This window comes from Cupressus sempervirens, chromosome 1 (genome assembly GCF_028749045.1).
Source record: "Cupressus sempervirens isolate cs-2001-9-10 chromosome 1, ASM2874904v1, whole genome shotgun sequence".
In the NCBI taxonomy this organism is placed as follows: domain Eukaryota; kingdom Viridiplantae; phylum Streptophyta; class Pinopsida; order Cupressales; family Cupressaceae; genus Cupressus; species Cupressus sempervirens.
The window spans coordinates 67,206,036-67,225,684 of record NC_143118.1 but is presented as its reverse complement, the minus strand read 5'-3'; the positions used below and the strand labels follow the sequence as shown (position 1 = coordinate 67,225,684).

At 35.5% G+C, this 19,649-nt stretch overlaps 1 protein-coding gene across 2 annotated transcripts in view; it reads right to left on the bottom strand.

Moving 5' to 3' along the window:
* Positions 1–18,143, bottom strand: part of LOC149576184 (transcription factor-like protein) — a 211,693-nt gene extending 193,550 nt beyond the window's left edge. The window contains exons 1-4 of one of the 2 annotated variants that reach the window (XM_089816598.1): positions 17,585–18,143; positions 16,361–16,544; positions 11,087–11,254; positions 8,589–8,660 (exon numbers count right to left, since the gene is read on the bottom strand). In XM_089816598.1, the coding sequence (XP_089672724.1) occupies positions 8,589–8,660; positions 11,087–11,254; positions 16,361–16,473 (353 nt within the window). In that variant the 5' untranslated portion in view covers positions 16,474–16,544; positions 17,585–18,143. The remainder of the gene's footprint in view (positions 1–8,588; positions 8,661–11,086; positions 11,255–16,360; positions 16,545–17,584) is intronic. The other variant, XM_089816602.1, reaches the window with a different exon arrangement.
* Between the last annotated feature and the right edge of the window lie 1,506 nt (positions 18,144–19,649).

Genomic DNA, 19,649 nt, shown 5'->3' with positions numbered 1-19,649 from the left:
CTATGTTATTAGAGACAGAGAAGAGAGATTGATTTTCTCCCTCTTGATTTAAAATGATCCCTTTAGAAATTAGTCTTGATTCTCCAGAGGTGCAATCATTTTTAAGTTGATCAAAAGCTGGTATTGACGGTCTGTTGGCGACTTGGATGAATGCTTCCCAAAATATAGGTAATCCTCTAAGTGCTATTATGGATAATTCTCGATCTTCTACTTTGTTTCCAATAGAAGATAGTTGATTTTTTATTTCGAAACTTCTTCCAGAGTAGGATGAGATCGACTCTCCTTTATTCATTTTTATATTCATAAGTTGATATTTTAATGTAAGCAATCTACTTGAGTTCATGATCTCAAATGTATCCTTAATTGTTTTAAATACTTCAAATGCTTTCTTGAGGTTTGATATGGAAGGAAGAATATCATCTTTTACTGAATCAACAATGATCTTCCTGGCTTTGTTATTTCGCCTTTTCAAAGTGGCATTTTCTACCTCATCTTTAGGTATAGAAATGTCTGATTCAATGAATGATTCCAATTCCAATTCATCGAGGATTGTTGTAATTTGAATTTTCCATGAGAAGAAGTTTGTTGCTCCTTCAAGTCTATCCTCGACTCTAACATTGTTTGTCATGATGTCAATTTTATTTTAAGAAATTAGTTTAGCGATCTCTCTATCAATTTGGCTCTGATACCATTTAAAATTAATAGATTGATTTGGTGGAGATTGAACTGAATATACTTGCAAAATAATTTACTAATTATAGTATAAATCTGATATGATTTTTTGTTGTTCTTTTGCAGGGAATCTGTTGTTATAATGATAGCAGATATATAAGCCTATAAGTTGTGGCCTATAAGGGAGATGTATTATAGATTTAATTCTGAAGACTGAGTATATTCATTGCCTTGATATTGATGATATCCATAGTCTTAGAATGATATAGAAGTATGGTAATGAAAGGGCATCCCCATGTAGGGGCATGACTCTACGTGGCTCATGCCATGTAGAGTCATGACCCTATGTGGTCATGCCTCTTAAACCAAAGACTGCCGATAACAATGATTGGATGACAGATACAAAATTAACTGTCGATAACTAATACATAATATGATCGGTGTTACTTTGAGCAATACGCTACTTGATCAATACTTGCAACCAACCGACATATAATGATGATTGGTATTTTTTTCATTTGATAAAATAAAATGTAAGTTGTTTAATATATATATATTCAATCAGTACTTCACAATTTGATTTATCATCAATTTTCATATATTAAATTTACTTGTAAAGTTTGCTTCAATTTACTATAATGCAAACATTCTCAACAATAATTACTAGTCAAAGCCAAGCATTCAAAAACACTAAAAATTTGCAAGTTGGAGGTTGGATAACCTATAGGGGTTATTACAGTGGTATTAGAGCAATTTCCTGCAATCCTGTTGGGTTGGAAACTAAAACAAATATTGATCACACATTTGATATTAGAGTGACCAGCACTCTTGCAATTGTTTTAGTTGTAGAAAAAACCAGGAAATCAACTAAATGGCTAAACCAGTTCAATAGCCTGATTTTTTCCAAGAAGCAATCAAATGTCATAATGAAAATTTTGAAGAAAATTAAGCACAATCAAAAAAGGATGGATGAATTGCTTTCAAACCCGATAACCATAGACAGTTTAACATCTTCTATGACATTGTTTTTTAAGGGGTCTGCATTACAAATCAAAAAGGAAGCGAAATAAGAGGGCTCTACAGGTGGGACATCCAATAATCTTTACAATGAATTTTCAGCTGTTAGTGACCAACATGCAGCTGATCCCATGGAGATTAAAAATCAGACTTACATTAAGGAAGAGTGGGGACTCACACTTCTGATTTTTATGACAGTTGTCCCTTGCTTGAGCATAATGTTGATGTTGATGACAAGGCTAGTGCGGAAGATGTAGTGGGTGTCTCCTTGAGTCTTGGCTCTTATGATAGGAGCTTCGTTTTGAGGATTACATAGAAAATTTGAGCTCTAATAGTTCTGATTTTTATGAAAGCAGTAATAATGGTGAACCTATACAAAAGTTAGCAGCCTTTCCATGTGTGGGAGATGGTTGGATGGAGTTTCCCAAAGTTGACAATCATGATTCAGGAAATGAGCTAAGTAACCCTCATGTAACCCTAGACCATGTCAGACCAGTTTGGGTATGAACTAGTACTTGGTCCTGGTTCAATTCGCTGGGTATCTGGCAGGCTTTGAAATCCAAGGACCCAGTTCAAACAAGCAGGCTGGAAAAGAGAACCTAGACGAACTATGCCCAAACAGATTGAGCCCAGAGAACTTGGCACGAATTTCAACGAACTAGGCCCTATGGATTTCAATAAAGTCACATTTTTTAGCAAATTGTATAAAGTTTTGACCCCTAAAAGGTAGAAATGGAAGGCTTATGTTGGCTTCTAATTCTCATTTTTAATCCATTAGTTGAACTTGAAACAGTGATACTTGAACTTGTTGTTAAGATTTAATTTTAATGTTTTGAGTCTTTGATGTGGAACTTGAAATATATGGTATGATCATGATTCGTGATGCTATGATTACAAATTTTAAAGCTTTTGTTGTTTTTATTCTTTAAATCGTATGATTTTATGATACTATGTGATGTTCTAATTTTAACTCATGCTTCTAGGCTTCATAAATATGCATATATATTAGTTTTTACATGTTTTTGTATGAAGAAACCCAAACCCCTTTCCAAAATTTTGTCATACCGATGAACCGGTTCTTCGAACCCAAACTTAGAACTGAGCTTGAACCAATAACTTAGGAAATGAGTTATATGATGTAGATTCATTCCATAACGATTCTGATTTTCATGACAACAATGAGATGTGTTTGCATCAGCATGAGATATCATAGGGTTTACAAATAGAGGATGTTGGTATTCTGAATTCGGGTACTAGTGACGTTATTCATGAGGAAGACTCCTCTTGCAGTGAGTCTGATCTTTCATATTAGCCTTTAGGAAGTGAATTAGAGAATTTATTGGTTGATGATGGGTCCTAGGCTCATAACTTACAAGGATTACAATTACATGGGGGTTGGGAGTGTGCAAGGAGATTGATAAAGCAGCAGCTTATATTCTTTCAAATGAGCCATTTGTCGAGGTACCCAACAGCAATACCTCAATTGTTGATGCGTGTGGATGATAATGCACATGATGATATTGATCATGAATGGGCATAATGGATACAACTTCCTATAATAGTGTAGATTGTGGGCCAAAGAACTTACGTGGGTGTCGAAGTTCAAAGACATCATCTGGTTGGGCAACTGAAGGTTGATGATAGAATGATTGCCACAGCCATAGAGCACTTTGATGTTCCTCGATATAAGTTAGCTACCTATGGTTGGAGTGCTCCTATGATAGATAAGCACTATGATGGTAGTCTTTCCCTTACAAAGTGTCGTACACTTCAAGAAGCTATTAGAATAATGAAACAAAATTATTTACAGTCACTGGGATTGGGATTGTCTTCTCGAGTGGGATTGTACTTTGCTATAATGCACTAAGGGGAAAGGAGGTAGATGAGTTCACCCATGAGCTCGAAGTGACTATGGATTCATTGGAGAGAGCACAGTTGGCCCTTAATGAGTCTTAACCTCAAATTGAGGAGTTTTTCATGGAGCTAAGGTTGGCACAGTCTTCATCAACTATGGTTACAATTCAATTGTCTTCAATGACAATTGGTGATGATTTGATATCCATGGGCTTTGGTTGTGAAAAGATTGAGGATGTGGCCACACATATCACGGTTACATGTGGAGATGATACAGTTGGGATGAGTGCATTTATAAAGAGCAGCTAGAATCCACATGTTGCATCAAGTTCTCCTATGGTTACATCTACTGCAAATGTTGTCAGTATTGAGCTAGATGTTAGCAGTTACATTCAAAGCTATGACAGTCAATGTTAGTCAATGTTTGACTGAGGAGGGAGCTTTTTATTGTGAGTGCATAGGGATGAGTCTTCGTCATGACTTCTTAGACCCACCCGCAGAGGATTTGATGATGCATCAGTGTGGATTGGTTCTGAGGTTCCACCATCCTTTGGGGGATGAGTATTTGCCAGTTGCAGTAGATGGGATCAATGGTTTCAAGTTGGATTACTTACAAAGTCAGCACATCCATGGGAGCCTTGTTGAGGATGGAGATGGTACAAGTGACACATCCACTTTCAGACGTTCTAAACTCTATAGTACGGATGGATGTGCATTCAGTGTGCTTTAGGCACCTAATGCTACCATGGTTAGCACTGAAGTTTGGTCAAGTATCATTGATTGGCTTCCCTACTTTGGGCTTAGTGAAGTTGGGCAACAAATGTCAGAGGAAGTTCTTCTTGGCATGCTTTTGTTCAGTATTTGGGAACCTTCTAGTGCCTCAGGGTTTTAGACGAGGCTCACAAAGGAGTTTTGGAATGTGTATATGATGTCAGAGTACATATGATTTTACTTTTGACTCCCATGTGCATGAGCACTTTTAGATAAACAATTCGATTGCACAAATGTTGGATAGTGTGCATGACAGCTCACCTTGCGCAATTTTGGGAAGCAAGCTCTGTCAACCTTCTGAGTTACTTCCCTATGAGATGTTCACTCCTGCGACATCTACAGTCGAATTCATTCAAGTTTTCTAGGTTTTGCCAGTTAGGTTCGCAATGATGCTACAAGAGCTAGTTGGTGATCACAAGGACAACACAATTCTACTCTTGGGATATGGTTGGACTGGTGTATTTTGTATTTCTAAGATAGCTTGGGGACAAGCAATTTTAGGAAGAGCAGATTGTAATGTCCCCTTTTTAGCCAACATCAAATGACAAGTTGTTAGCCCATCATTGCAACACTTGTGGGCTAATGTTATGGATAGGATGTCTTAATTAGTTAATCTAGTGGCTATTTTCCCACTCCAAGAGTTGGGGATGTTCAGGCTTTCTATCTTTAGCAAGGCACCTAAACAACTTGGTGGCAATGTTGAGATTCGGTATCGTTTTCTGGAGCAATTATTCAAAGCTTTCCTATTTGTAGTAAGTCATTGTTAAGGAGTTGCTATGTCCGCGAGGCACTCAAACTCACACTATGCACAGTGATTAACTCATTTGCTTGTTGGATGAGTTGCAGGGCCTTACTATTTATAGCAAGTCAATGGATGTTAGTGAGGGACCCTTACTATGTTTAGTGAGGTAATTGGATGCACAATGGATATAATGGTTAACTCAAAGGTTCAAAAGGAAACAAGGAATAATAATTATTTTGGAGTTGTCTAATTTTAATTATTAATAAAGTGCAATTATAAAGTTATATTTTCACTTTAATTGAATGGGGTCACTTAATGACTATAGTCATTTAATTAAGTGCAGCACAATGACAAATATAACTTTACGGTTTAGGCAAACTTTATTTAAAAGTGAGATTTAAATGTTTTAGAAGTATGCTTTATGATAAGCAATAAAATGTTATTAAAAGGGAGATAGAGTCTTTAATAAAGTATACTTTATATTTTAATTTGTGCATCAAAAGGTGGGGTGTTAGGATTAGGCAATACTCAGAGGGGGGGTTAATCAGTATTGCAGCACTTCCACACCAATTAATAATCTCAGAACTTAAACATAGAGATCCACAAAGAACAATGATGAAAAGTAATGCATAAAACAATAAGGAACTCATAACACAATAATTTGTATTCGAGGAAACCCTAGCCAAGGGAAAACCCAATAGAGATGGTACCACAACTATGTACTACTCTGAAAATACCCTATTATGAGTCATTACATACATTTAGTACATTAGTCCTTGTTAGAGGACTTGACCCTGTTAGAGGCATTAACCTTGTTAGGAGTCATATTACAATAGGAGCTCACTACTCAATGAGGATGCACTATCCACTATACAAAAAATATTAGTTACAATACCAAAACTAATTGTTCTGACATCACAATGCCCGATTAGTCCACAATGTATCTCACATCTGATCATTAATATAGCATCATAGCATCATTTGTACATCACATACCAAGTTCACCTCTCATAACCCATGCTCGCATCCAAAAAATGTCCTTGCTTTATACCTTTCCCAATTACTTCTTCAATCAGCTTGCTAAAACTATCTTCACAAAACATGTGGCACAATAACAAACACCAATTATTAAAATCTGCTATCCAAAGGTTAACATCTAGGATGTCATTCCTACAATGTCGAGTAATTGAATTGGTAAAACAATTCAATTCCTTAGGCCAATTTACCTGATTACCAAAACTTATTCTGAATATTGTGATCTCAGCCAATCAACATATTTCCCATCCAAAACTTGTGTCGAACACTATCTGATCATAAGCGAACATATCTATAGCATATACAGATCTTATATTACCAATATTCAAAATTGTGGCCATTAATGATTACTAAGCTTGTTGTCAAAAATATTCTGACTGTTCATTGTTTCCTGCATAGTACTTGAGACATATTTCATAACCAAAACATATCCAAAACTGAATCTTATGTCAGGTGGTCATTCCTACTGTCATACATGATCACTAGCCAACAAGGATCTTAACTCCCAAGTTTAGACAGAAACAAGGATAAATATAAAGTGCATCACAGTGATAAATATAACTTTATGGTTTAAGTGCACTTTATTTAAAAGAAAGTTTTAAATGTTTTTAAAAGTATACATTATAATAAGTGATGAAATATTATTTATAAGAGAGATATAAGTGTTTAATAAAGTATACTTTATATTTTAGTGCAGGCATCAAAAGGTGGGAATATAATTAAATGTTATATTCAAATGCAACAGAAGCAAATGCACTTGTAAGTAACGAGAAGTGTAATCATGAAGCCTCGTGAGTGATTTATCACTTAGGAACTATAAGAGCCAAAGGCAAAAGGAAATGGATTCATCTGATGCATTTGATATTATTGAGTTGTTTGAGGAGAATTTGGAGTTTCAGAAGTTTCAGCTTGGGGAATTGGGAATTCTTTATAGTTTTCAGCTTTTTGAATTGGTGCAATAACCAGTTAATTGTGCCAATGGCAATGGCTTTACTCACATGCCATGATTGGGTTTATTGGTGAAGAAATATCAAGGGTCTGTGCATATATTTGTAAACCTGTGGGTTATCATTGGCAGCCATTATTAATCAGATTTCAAGCATTTATGAGCAAATTTGTGAAGTTTAATGAAGGGTTTTGAGAATATCATTGGCAAACTGAATGATACAAGGGTTTAAGTACAGATTTTTAAACGGTATTTCCAGAATCAATTGTGGCAACCATTGCAATACACACCAACATTGAATATTTATTACCAATTGTTATCTACAGGTCCTACATTGCTGCCATACATTTCCAATAAAAGTTTGAGGACCTCCAGGTATGAATTATGAAAAGCATTGTAAATATTTATATACTTTGCTCAATAAAAATCATTGCAGCTCTATTTCATCTCTAGAATATTTTATATTTGCAATGTTTTATATCTTGTATGGCAAAAGGTTTATTTTTTATTTTAAAATTGCAAATCAAAACCAAACATTCAAAAACACAAACATTTGCATGTTGGAGGTTGGATAACTTGTAGGGGTTATTATGTAACAAGAAGCAAAGGAAAAGTGAAGGAAAGAAGAACCCAACAAAACATTTGGAGCCCTTGCGGTCAGGGCAAGACATGGGATGAATTGGCAATGTATGTAGTCCACTAAAAGTTTGCAATTCCACAAAAATAGCTGAAAACAACCAAATCTTCCCAAACTTGAAACTTTCTTGGATATTTGCAAATTCCAACACATGATAGGGACAACGACAGAGAAAAAACACCCATGCAGATTTAACCAAGGGATAACCCATTTAGGAATTTCTCAGATCAATTATATAAGATGGTCAAGAAGAGGTCTTAATGCAGAGTCAAAGTTAGCTCCAACATTTTCATGAGTTTCTTTGTGGATAGCTTGCAGTTATTTATTTCCTGGTTTATGACAGGATTTTACAATTGTTTCTGCTGCCTATCATACCAGTTTTTGGTATGTAATTTTATGTCAGCTTTGTCAATCTTCAGTGTAATACAAAAATATTAGAACTTTGAAGGGCAGGAGGGACCTAAAACCCCTACTATTTTATATAAAAAATAGATATGATTTTTTATGGCAATGTAAGACTAATTTAACAAAACATGTTTCAATTTACCCACATTTTGTATTACATTGAAGAGATGTAAAACTTTCTAGAAAACACTATAAACATGTTATCACTACTAGAATAATTTATTTCTCTAATGTTACACTACTGTTCAGTCAGATTATGTTCAAAGGCAATCACAATTACTGTTGCTTGGTATATTTTTGTTTTATTACCAATATTTTTTGTACAGAAACTTGGATGCTTTTCAGCCTCCTACAGATTCTTGAATCTCAACCAAATATCATTCTGATCAAAATTGCAGCCATATTTAACAAACATTAAGAAAGTGATTAGAATATAATTTGCCAGATCCCATTAGACAGATGAAGTTCATTTTAAGCATAAATTAACTTGAAGTACTGAAAGTTCATACCCATTCACAACCACTTGTCGAAGTTGACTCTGAAACGCAGGGTTCAATCTATAGGTTGCATCCTTTTTCCTACTGGGAAAAAGTTCAACCAATAAATCAGTAAGAATCTTGAGAAACACAACAAATTTTGTACTAACTGAATGTATTTCTTTATCTCGCAACCAAAGACGGCAATTATGATTCGTCCATAGCTTAACAAGAAATAAATATGTGACAAAATAATTTCATAAATACACATGCATGGAACTGAAATGCTCATTGATTGATTGAATGAAGTAATTACAAAAAAGACAAATGCTCTTTAAATAAGGAAAAACAAAGATGATGTTTCCATAAGAAACAATCGTTAACTGAGCAAGAAAATAGAAATATCCTAAACTATCTAACTAACTAGATACAATAAGTGGCTGGATACATTAAATGATTAAATGACCATTATAAGGTAAAAAATGCAATACTATTCTAATAGGAACAACATAAATAAAAATAGTATTTTAAAATTAATTTTCAAACTACAAATATCTAAAGAGAAAAGCATTGATTGGACCCCTAAGTAAATCAGTGCTTTATATTAGTCTGTAATTCATCTTCAGAAACACCTTGGCTGGAAGCAAAGACAAATGAATATGCCCTTGAGAAAAATTACCCCTACAGCTTTCACATAACTGTAGGATGGACAACAAAATATACATTCAACGTGGCAATTTTAAGAACATGTATCATGCACCCATGGAATGAATTGCAAAGAGGTCATTGGAACATATCAAAGCTCCAAGTGGATATGTCTAAGGTCCCCTTTTCATGAGCATCAACTGTCAAAGGATTAGCCAATTTCCTAACCCTCGCAAGCTAATAGAATTGTTTAGAGGTCCCAGTTGGCAGCGCCAGAGGCCAACTCCCACTCCAGAGGTCAGGGATGTTTAGGACTGCTATTTGTTTGAGTTGAATTGGCACACTTACTATTTATGGTAAGTGACTATTTCAAGAAAGTTAGGTTACCATATTTAGCAAGGCACCTGAACAATTTGGTAGCAGTATGGAGTTGTGGGGACATTGGCAAAGCTTTCATTTTGAGACTTAGTATTTATAGTAATTCAATTATGGCCTGTTGCTATTTGTGCCAAGGCACCTTGGCATCTGGGTCAGGCAGTGAGCACTTAGTTTTGTAATAAGTCATTCCAAGAATTTAATGAGCTATTAAATTCATTCATAATCATTAATTAAATTACATTTAAGTAATATTAAATGCAAAAGATTGCATTATAGAGTGTGCTCAAGTGCAATAAATGTGTATTTAATTATTAAGTAGCTTGGTGTTTATTATTGGAGGGAAATATAATGAAGTAATATATTTCACACTGCAACAAAAGCAAATATAAATCAAATGCCTAAGTTATGATTCAACTTTCAAGCTATAAGAAGTGTGTTGTTGAAGCGTCTGGTCAATTTGTTCATGAGTTATAAATGCATTGAATGCAAGGTTCGATCCATCTATTGAGCATTTGATATTTGGTGAATTTGTGTGTTGAGTTGAGCAAAGGGTTTCAGCGTTTGAAGGCTGGAAGAATGGTGAACTCTTTGGGGTCTGCCATCTGGAGCACTTTGAATTGGTTGAAACTATACCAGTGAATTGTGCTAGAGGTGTTTTTATGGTGATCAAATTGAAGAAAATGACCAGCTGTTCATCACAGTAATTATTTACAGAGTATAGAGGGTAGTTTTTGCGCAGATCGCTTCCTTTGAGGTCAGTGTTTGGGAGTTCAGGCAGATGCAATTCCCCTATAGGTGGCCATTCATTATAGGGCTGCATTCTAAATTACTGGGCAGCATTTGTAGCGTTTGGGCCCTTTTTTTTCTGTATGTGCCAGCGTTCAATGATCCAGCACCAATGTCAAGAAAAATCTGCAATTTCAGGTTGCTGCGATCACAGGCAGAAATATTCAACGTCATTGCATGCAGTTCCAGGTTTCTTAAATAATTTGTAATCAATGTTGAACTTTATGCATTCAATTTAGCATTTGTAAATATTTGCATTCAGAGATTAGTGAATAAAATTGATAGGAAGAATTACATAATGATGATACAAGTGCTCAATGAATAATTTTGTTAGCTTTTGAGATTACATGCATGGTACTTAAATTCCATATATTGTTGTAAAAATCCAAACAAAGTAAATATTTTGAAAAAACTCAAAAAATATATATAATTTCCAAAGAAAAAAAAACATTCCAGTGTCAGTGAATTTGAGGTAGAATCATCAGGGTTATTACAATAAGCCCTTGAGAGTAAATTCCCCTACAGCTTCCACATAACCGTAGAATGGACTACAAAATATACATTCAACATGCAGGTAAGGTAAAGGAGGAATGATTCTCACATTAACCAATACAAGTTTCAACCTTGAAATTTGAAAAAGCATAATGATGCAGAAAACAGTGATATGTTAATCATTGTTATAGTAAAGAAAAAAATTACTCTTACTGTGATGGAGGGAATACCTATCAGTAACTTCAACAAAGACTCTCAACTGTAATAACCTGTCAAGTGCAGCTCTATGTTTAGAAAGACCATCTGAAAGAACCCATTCCTCTAATGATTTGGCAGGCACAGCAGTGTCAATATATAAGAGCAAGAGTACATATTTCTTTGACACGGGTGGCAATGACCTGCAAAACCATGACATGAGAGTTTATTGACATATTTTGAGAAGAAAACAGATCTCTTAGTGTCCAGTTTTGGTTCTAAGAATCAAAAATCCTTCAATTCTTCTCAAGCTTCATATGTGCTGCTATTATCTCATGCAACTGAACACATACCTGCATTGTATTATTATCTCATGCTACTGAACACACACCTGCATTGTATCTATGTGCAATCAACGTGATCAACAACATATAATTCTAATGGTGATACACAAAAAGAGTCATGTAATTCTAATGGTTTTACACAAATAGAGTTTATGCGGACCACTGCATACTCCATTCATAGATCCTATATCCAACCAATGTATGCTATCCCTAATTCTTAACTCCTCAACTTAATTTAGATAAATGAGTGCAAATGTTAAAAAAAGACTTCAAACATTCATCATTTGAAACTATTTTCAATCTTAAACTATATCAACAGTTAGGTGTGAAAGACGATAAGAAAACAAGAAATGAATGGATTATTATATTCTATCATGCGCAAATATTATGCCTGCTCATATGGACTGCCTTTATGGAAGAGAATCAGATACATGCAATGTCTACTATTCAGATCTTCGATGCATCCTCCATTATCAAAAGGCTTAGTCTGTCTGGTATGAATTAGGAACAAATTGAGGCTGTATTGTACAATAAGAAAGGACAGAATGTAGCATCTGTATGGCAGATCCAATCATAAATATTTGTTTTAAATAAGTGGAAGTTTGACAGAAAATCAGTCTCCTTGTCGTTTTCTTGCTATGCAAGTTGAACTGAGAAGAAGCAAAAACGTCCAAAAGTTCTCAAGTGTGGTGTAGAAGATTTGTAACTTTCCAATGCATTCTTTATGATTGCAAAAAATATAATTATAAAATCTTCTATCTGTCAAAAAAACACAAAACCTTTTACATATCAGAGTGTCAGATACATGCAACGTCTACTATTCAGATCTTCGATGCATCCTCCATTATCAAAAGGCTTATTCTGTCTGGCATTAATTAGGAACAAATTGAGGCTGTATTGTACAATTAAAAAGGACAGAATGTAGCATCTGTATGGCAGATCCAATCACAAATATTTGTTTCAAATAAGTGGAAGTTTGACAGCAAATCAGTCTCCCTGTCGATTTCTTGCTATGCAAGTTGAACTGAGAAGAAGCAAAATCGTCCAAAAATTCTCGAGTGTGGTGTAAAAGATTTGTAACTTTCCAATGCATTCTTTCTGATTGCAAAATATATAATTATTAAATCTTCTATCTGTCAAAACAAACACAAAACCTTTTACATATCAGAATGCCAAGCATTAGAGCTTCTGCCTCAGCTTCATTGTTGATTTTGTTGAGTTTTCAAGATCACTGCAAATGTTTTGGCATTATATATATTTATGTGTTTTCCAAGTGCAGATCCAAATGCATATATATAGGAGTACAAGAGACATGTCTCTATATTAATCAATATCAGTTATTGTAAGTTAATTTCCATTAGAAATTATTAACAACAATATGTGTGTGTGTGTGTGTGTGTGCACGTGTGTGTGTCCAATTGATGATTAATCAAATGCAATACTATTTAACCAATAAACATAGGGATAAACTCTAGATCAGTTCAATCCGACTGAAGCTATAACATTAACAGATTTCATCTCATAATTTCTACACATGCTAGCCTCTCCCCTCCTAACTGAACTATACACCTTGCACTCAACAAACCAAAATTTCCACGTACCACACACATCAAAGTTCAGCTTCATCCATCCAACCAAAAGTGGAGACCAATTGATGCCAATGAATGGGTTGACAATAAAATTGATCATATAATTCAATCTATATATACACATACATATACTAATTACTAAGTTACCGGTTCAGGTACAAGTCCAATCCAGTGCAGTGGTACAGCAAAAAAAAAAAACCTTGGGTATGGGTATAGGAATACATACATACATACATATATATATATATATATATATATATATATATATATAATTAGAAAAATGATGCCCATAATCAGTTTACCCTGCTGTAAAGCCCTGCTGAATCCAACACAGAGGGATCTGGGAAAGGCCTACTTTCAATAACTGATCTCTCTCACACGAACAAACACAAGGTGTGAGCTGCTTAGAGAATGATCTAGAATCTCTACAATAAAACATTAATTCTATGGTCACAGAAAATGAACACTGCTTGCACAGTTGCACTAGTTAATTTAGCATATATAAGCAAATGTTATTGAGCTTAACATGGCTTTCCCCAAAAATGAGGACACTTGGTAACCTCTTGAAAAGTTTGTGTTGGGCATGTAAATGCCCAAGAAGATGACCTGCTTTTTCACTTTGCTAACATCAAAGACTATGGGAAAGCTCTTGTATTCATAAAAACTATCATGTGGTAAACCTTGAGTGCAGTGAGCAGTGAATCAGGTCCAAATTCATATTCAGACTGAAGCCAATTCCAGATCCAAGTCAACATGTGTACCCAGTGGCTTATTGTTTGTGTGTGTGTCTGTGTGTGTTTGTGTGTCTATATGTGTGTGTGTGTACATGCATACGTGTGTGTACCAAAATTATTGCTTCTGAATCTAAAATATTCATTATATATTTTGGGCAAGAAGGTGTGGGTGTGCATGTGTGTGTGTGGCTGTGCGAATTCTACGACCCAAACCAAGTAAAACACATTGAGCTATCAGTTCTCAATCTGTATTAATTTATTAAATATTGTATATTTTGTGCAAGATATAATAAGTGTGTGTGTGGCTAAAACCAAGGAAAAAATTGGCAAGACGCCACAGTCAAATCTGCCATGATGGCAATGAAAAAGGCCAATGGTCATTATAACATAGGCTAAGATTCTGGTTTAAGTTCAAATCTTAGTTCACTAATTTTTTCCCAGGTTTGGCCATACTGTACACAGACACACACACACACACAACAAAATAATAGTAGGCAATCTCCTCATGGAAGTTATCTTGAACTAGTTTTTGATGGAGCAGTGAAAGGGAATAAGCATTCTCCAAACTTTTAATCTCCATTCTGAGGACAAGCTAAGGGTTGCTTGATAATCATATTTTCATCTGCCAACTGGTACAATCTTTAAGCAGTCACATGGAAGAAATTATATCAACACTCAAAGGTTTAGGTGAGACAGTGAGGGTGATGCAATCAAAACTTGCTGACCCTTCATCTTCCATGGCTTTGGGTCATTGTTTTCAATATCAGTTTGTGAATGAGTAGATATGTGTGGCATCAAAACACAGCAAAGAGCAAGAAAGATGCCACTTCTAAGGGTGCAGTTTCTAATCAGCATCTGCATTGAGTCTTCAGCATTGTAAATTATGGAGCTAGCATTAAGAGATGATGGTCTAGTTAATTCAGGGGTTTTATGGACAAGAGAATCAAATTTTGCACACATTGCTACAAGTAACAAAACTCATTACCAGGGTAGAAGGCTCTAAGGCATGCGATTGGATTCTCCACTGCCTTTCACCACCCTCACATGAATTTCAAGTTGAGGAGATGAGATGAAGGTGCAGGGACAAGTGCTGGTTACCATGGAGATGCAAATTGTTGGCATGTTAGAAAGGATAGTCGCTGCTAAGAAAAAAGAGATTTTTTTTGCATAGACTTAGCTTTATTTGTGCATGTTTTGAGGGTAATATACACAACAATAATATATACATACCAAGTTTATTTACAGGTCCCTCCCCCCCGCCCCCTTCAAAGGATGGATTTATGTGGCATTTATGTGTCTATATTGCTTTGAGGTAATAAAAAATTATAATAATAACTTAAATAATTAAGTTAAACAAGTGTATGTGTTTTATGATAATGTCATATCCAGCTGTATGCATATTGGGGGTATTAAAAAATGGCTGTATCCATATCCGATATTGTCTCTGTTTTTGTATCTGTATCTGCAACTTTAGTTTTAGATTGATTAAATTAATTTCACTTGCCCACCCTCTCTACAATTTGCTTAAATTATCAATTAATTCAATCCAGGATATTACATTGTGTACCAAACCCACCCTAGTGAAGCAATTCATAAACACTGAGGGATCCATTTAGATTTGAAGTTTTGTCGAGCTGAATTAAGACTCTCTCAGAATGACGATTTAGCTACCTAATGTTTGTAGGACACTATCTAGGGGAGAAATTGCAAAACGATTCAATATGTTTGAAATAAGTCTGCATCATTTATACAGTGCAATGTTTTCCATAGTCTCTTGCCCTGATTTTTAACACTTTCAATATTATTGAAGTGGTGATTTTAAAGTTCAACTAGCACTTCAATTCAGACCAGATGGCTTGGGATTAGCTTGTTGCAGACTAATTTCCCGAAATGAAGATGAAACATTGTAAATTGGTGAAAAGTTCAGCACATGCTTAAGAACTAGAGATGGAATATGCAACTTTCTGGGGTTTGCTATTTTGAATGATAAAACATAGCACTTCGATATACAAAACCAAATACTAACTGATGAGATGAGGATTAACAAGAACAGATTTCCACAATCAGTCATAGTAGAGAGATGCACATTCTGGGATTGTGTGCCATGTATTTGCATCAACGTTTCGAATCATACACTGTGATACATCATTTATCTCCTATAGCTCTTCTCGTCCTGATGATGGATCACAAACGTGATTCAAAATGTTGATGCAAAAATATGGCACACAATCTCATCCAGAATATGCATCTCTCTGAGATGAGGACTATTATCCAATAGTATTACAAGTACATAGCAATGAAGACCTGGATCACATTCAAATGCCTCAGGGAGGGACTATCAATGAAAAGATGAGATCTAGATCTTGGAAATTATAATACAGTAATATAATATCAAAATCTGTTACCAAACAGTCCGAAAGTGATTCTGAGTATTGACTGCTTCCAGATTAAGTCTTCATCCTATATCCCATGTACTTAGTTATCTGTACTAAAATCAAGTAGACTTGACCTCAAATAGTGCAGATATAAAAGCATACCATTGATATTAAACTTCTGCATAGTAATTTCTAAAGCTCCCCTCCAATTATAAATAGTGGCAGCAAGAGAAATAAAAGATAATATAGAGGATCAATATAGCTTACCTTAACACCGCTTCACATATGATATGATTTTCGTAAAGCCGATCCAACTTCACAGCTGGTAATGCTGCAACCATATCCATAAAATTCCTAGATACCATCCTCACCCTAGGCATGGTGAATAATTAAGACTGCTCAACTATTTTCCAATCGTCTCTGGTTATCAATATATCCTTAAGTAGTTGACCTACAAATAAGAAAAATTACAATCATACACAATGAAAATGAAAAGGCGTTTCCACTAAAATTAAAAACATGAAATTGCCTACAGAGAGCTGAATCCTGGACAACAGAAACCATAGAAACTTAAAATTAACATCATTTTAGTTGTAGATTAAACACATCTGCACTCAATATTTACATCAAATTATCCAGTTAGTAAACCTAGATACTGTGAAAGAAAAAAGCAGGTGGGCAACTTATATATGAGGCTGAGAATATATGGAGTTTACGAGTTACAAACTTATATGTGATCTTCAAATAAATATTTCGAGCTTAGAGTATGCAAAACATTTAAGCAATAATTTTGTTTTCTAATCCTTCTACAAACAAATGATTGCAGAATGAAATATGCAAGAGGGAAGTAACTATAAGATTATAATTGTTCAAAGCTACTAAGAAGAACCCAAGCACGGGCAATGAGGCAAACTGCGTCCATGTAAATTTAAATGATTATGTCTTAGGGATTGAATACATGACATATTGACGTGATAATTATTTGAGCTAGCAAAGTTTGTCTCTATTGTGACATATTTTGTGAAGAATGATACGAATAAAATGTGGATAACGACAAATTTAAGGATATTAAAAAAAAGTAGTGAAAACAGACTATAACCTGGCTTAATAAAAGATATCCAAAGAGGGATAACAATATCTTCCCCAAATTTTACCTCAAAACTCGCTTGCTCCAAACTCAGTTTTAGGACATTGTGTCAAACAGTTTATGACATGCATATACTTCATTCACATTTGCAGCTTTGAGAAAGTTAAGGATTTTAACAAAGATTGCAGAAATTTTCCAATGTCAAATCAAATACGGGAATAAATATTCAATATATTCAGAATTCAGAATGCAAATTTGAACTTTATTTGCAACGCAGAAGATGATATAAAACTGAACTGAAATTAGAATATTTATATTCACTGTCATATCAGAATTGAGCGTGAATACATTTTTTATTACAAGCATGCAAATCAGATCGCAAGGAAGATGATGGCATTCCTGACCTCACACGATTGTAGCATTGAATTTTGAGCATTAACATCAACTACTGAAAGTTTGACGATTCTCCAACACTTTTCCAAATCACAGTCGTGTCAGCAGATCATTTCTGAGCACTTTTTGTAGCTGTTTTACATCTGCTGGAATATTCAGTTTCGGTTTGAGGATAAATATCCACTTCCAATGGTTACTTCCTCACGACTCAGGGGGTAATGCATTGCTGCTTCAATCCAGAGCAGCACTAGCAAAGAAAACCCGGTGTCTCGCTCCCTTTAAAGAGTAAAGTCGCACAGAAGCCAAAATAGCCCCGATAGTGGGTGAAGAAGTCCGCTCAAGAGCTGCAATAATCAAAGACCCCAATATGGTGGCAACGCAACCTATGCCTGAATAATTTCCAAGAAAGTCGAAAAAGGCAAAAGCTCGGAGTGCTGCCTATAAAGAAATATTGAAAGTCTTCCTTCGGATATTTGAATTAAGTTCCCCGTCCAAAAGTACTGAAGCTTACATAAAACGCCCAACGAAAGCCACACCAAATCAATACTTCGATATCCGACTCTCGCATTCGCCTACAAAAATGTTTATTATTTTTATGTAACGAGCACTTGTACTTTAAAAGGTACAAGGGGTTAAGCCCATAGTATTAATAATTATTGCATAGATTTTTTTTGGCGATATTTTTTATTTTATATCAAATATTTGATAATGTTTAAATTAATATAAATAAGTTAACTATTTATTTATTAATTAGTTTTTAAATAAATCAATTAAATCATTATTTTTAATTCTAATATTCTTAAAATTGAATTATATAGTAAACATGATGATTCCTCACCACATAACCTCTTTTAAAAATTAATATTATACAAAAACATCATTTTCATGTAGTTGGACAAATGAAATTGAACTTTCACATTGAACCAATATTAGTTTGTAATAATTTAATAACATTAGAAATTTTATAAAAATGAGCAGGAAAGGGAGCGGGCCTGGAGTTTTCAAACGGAGGGGTCCCTGTAGATGTGGATGCATTGCAGGGGAGTCTGAGACTGGTGAGGGAGAAGGTAACGATGATGATGAGGATGATGCGAAGATTGGCACTGTGGGAGTCTAGTTTTGTGGGCTTTTGGAGGACTTTTCCCGAATGGATTCGGCTGTCTTGTTGTCCCAATGCTCTCTGGTTATTGGTCTGAAAGCTGAGGTTTCTCAGACTCGTAGTCTTGCTCGGGTGTGGTGCAGTCCTGCCGGGAGTTTTCTCCTTTGGGATGGAACTCATGTGGGTTGTGGCCTTTTGTTTCTGAGAAGATTGTGCATAGATTGGGGTCTGGCATTTGGTATCTTTCCTATTGGTGACAATGTTGACGGGCTCCTTCTGGGTGTCGCTCCTTGTTGGGGACACCCTTCTTTTGAAGGCTGTTGTCTGGTTTTTGTGAAGGCTAGCTCTAGCCTTCTATGTTTGTGGGGTGAGTGGTGTTCCCCCAGATCCGTAGCTAGTTGTGATGGTAACATGGGCAAAGGTGGGAGTTTTGGGTTGCATTGCTTGGTCCAAGGCTCTCATTCTCTTTGGCTCATATTACCTCGAAATGACTCCTTTTGGATTGAATCTTTTAGATCCTATGTCTTCCCAAGATCTGGTGTGAAGTGTTACTATCTGCATGTTTCTTCTTGTTGTTATGCTGGTAAAGGTCGAGTTGGGATGGTTCCTCCCCCGCTCCCTTTGCTGGATGTCAGGTTGGGTTGCTACCTTTGGGGCAATCTCAGGTTGTGGAGGCTCATGTGGCATGTTTCTCTTGGACACTACTGGTATCATACATTAGGCTCATGTGCCTTAATGTTGGTTTACCATGCTTTGGTTTCACCACTTGTAGGTGGTTGGTTCTTTGCTGGGAAGGCTCTGCTTTGCCCTCTCACAAAGAATAAAGTGTTGTTACAGAAGTGGTGTGCTTGGCTTGTTGTCTCCGCTCCTTCTCACAGGGCTTCTATGGAGGTGAAGCTACCTCCTATTGAGGTGGAGATCTCGTGTGAGTTGTTGATTATGGAGGAGACTCCTAATGCGGGGGACATTTTCATGGC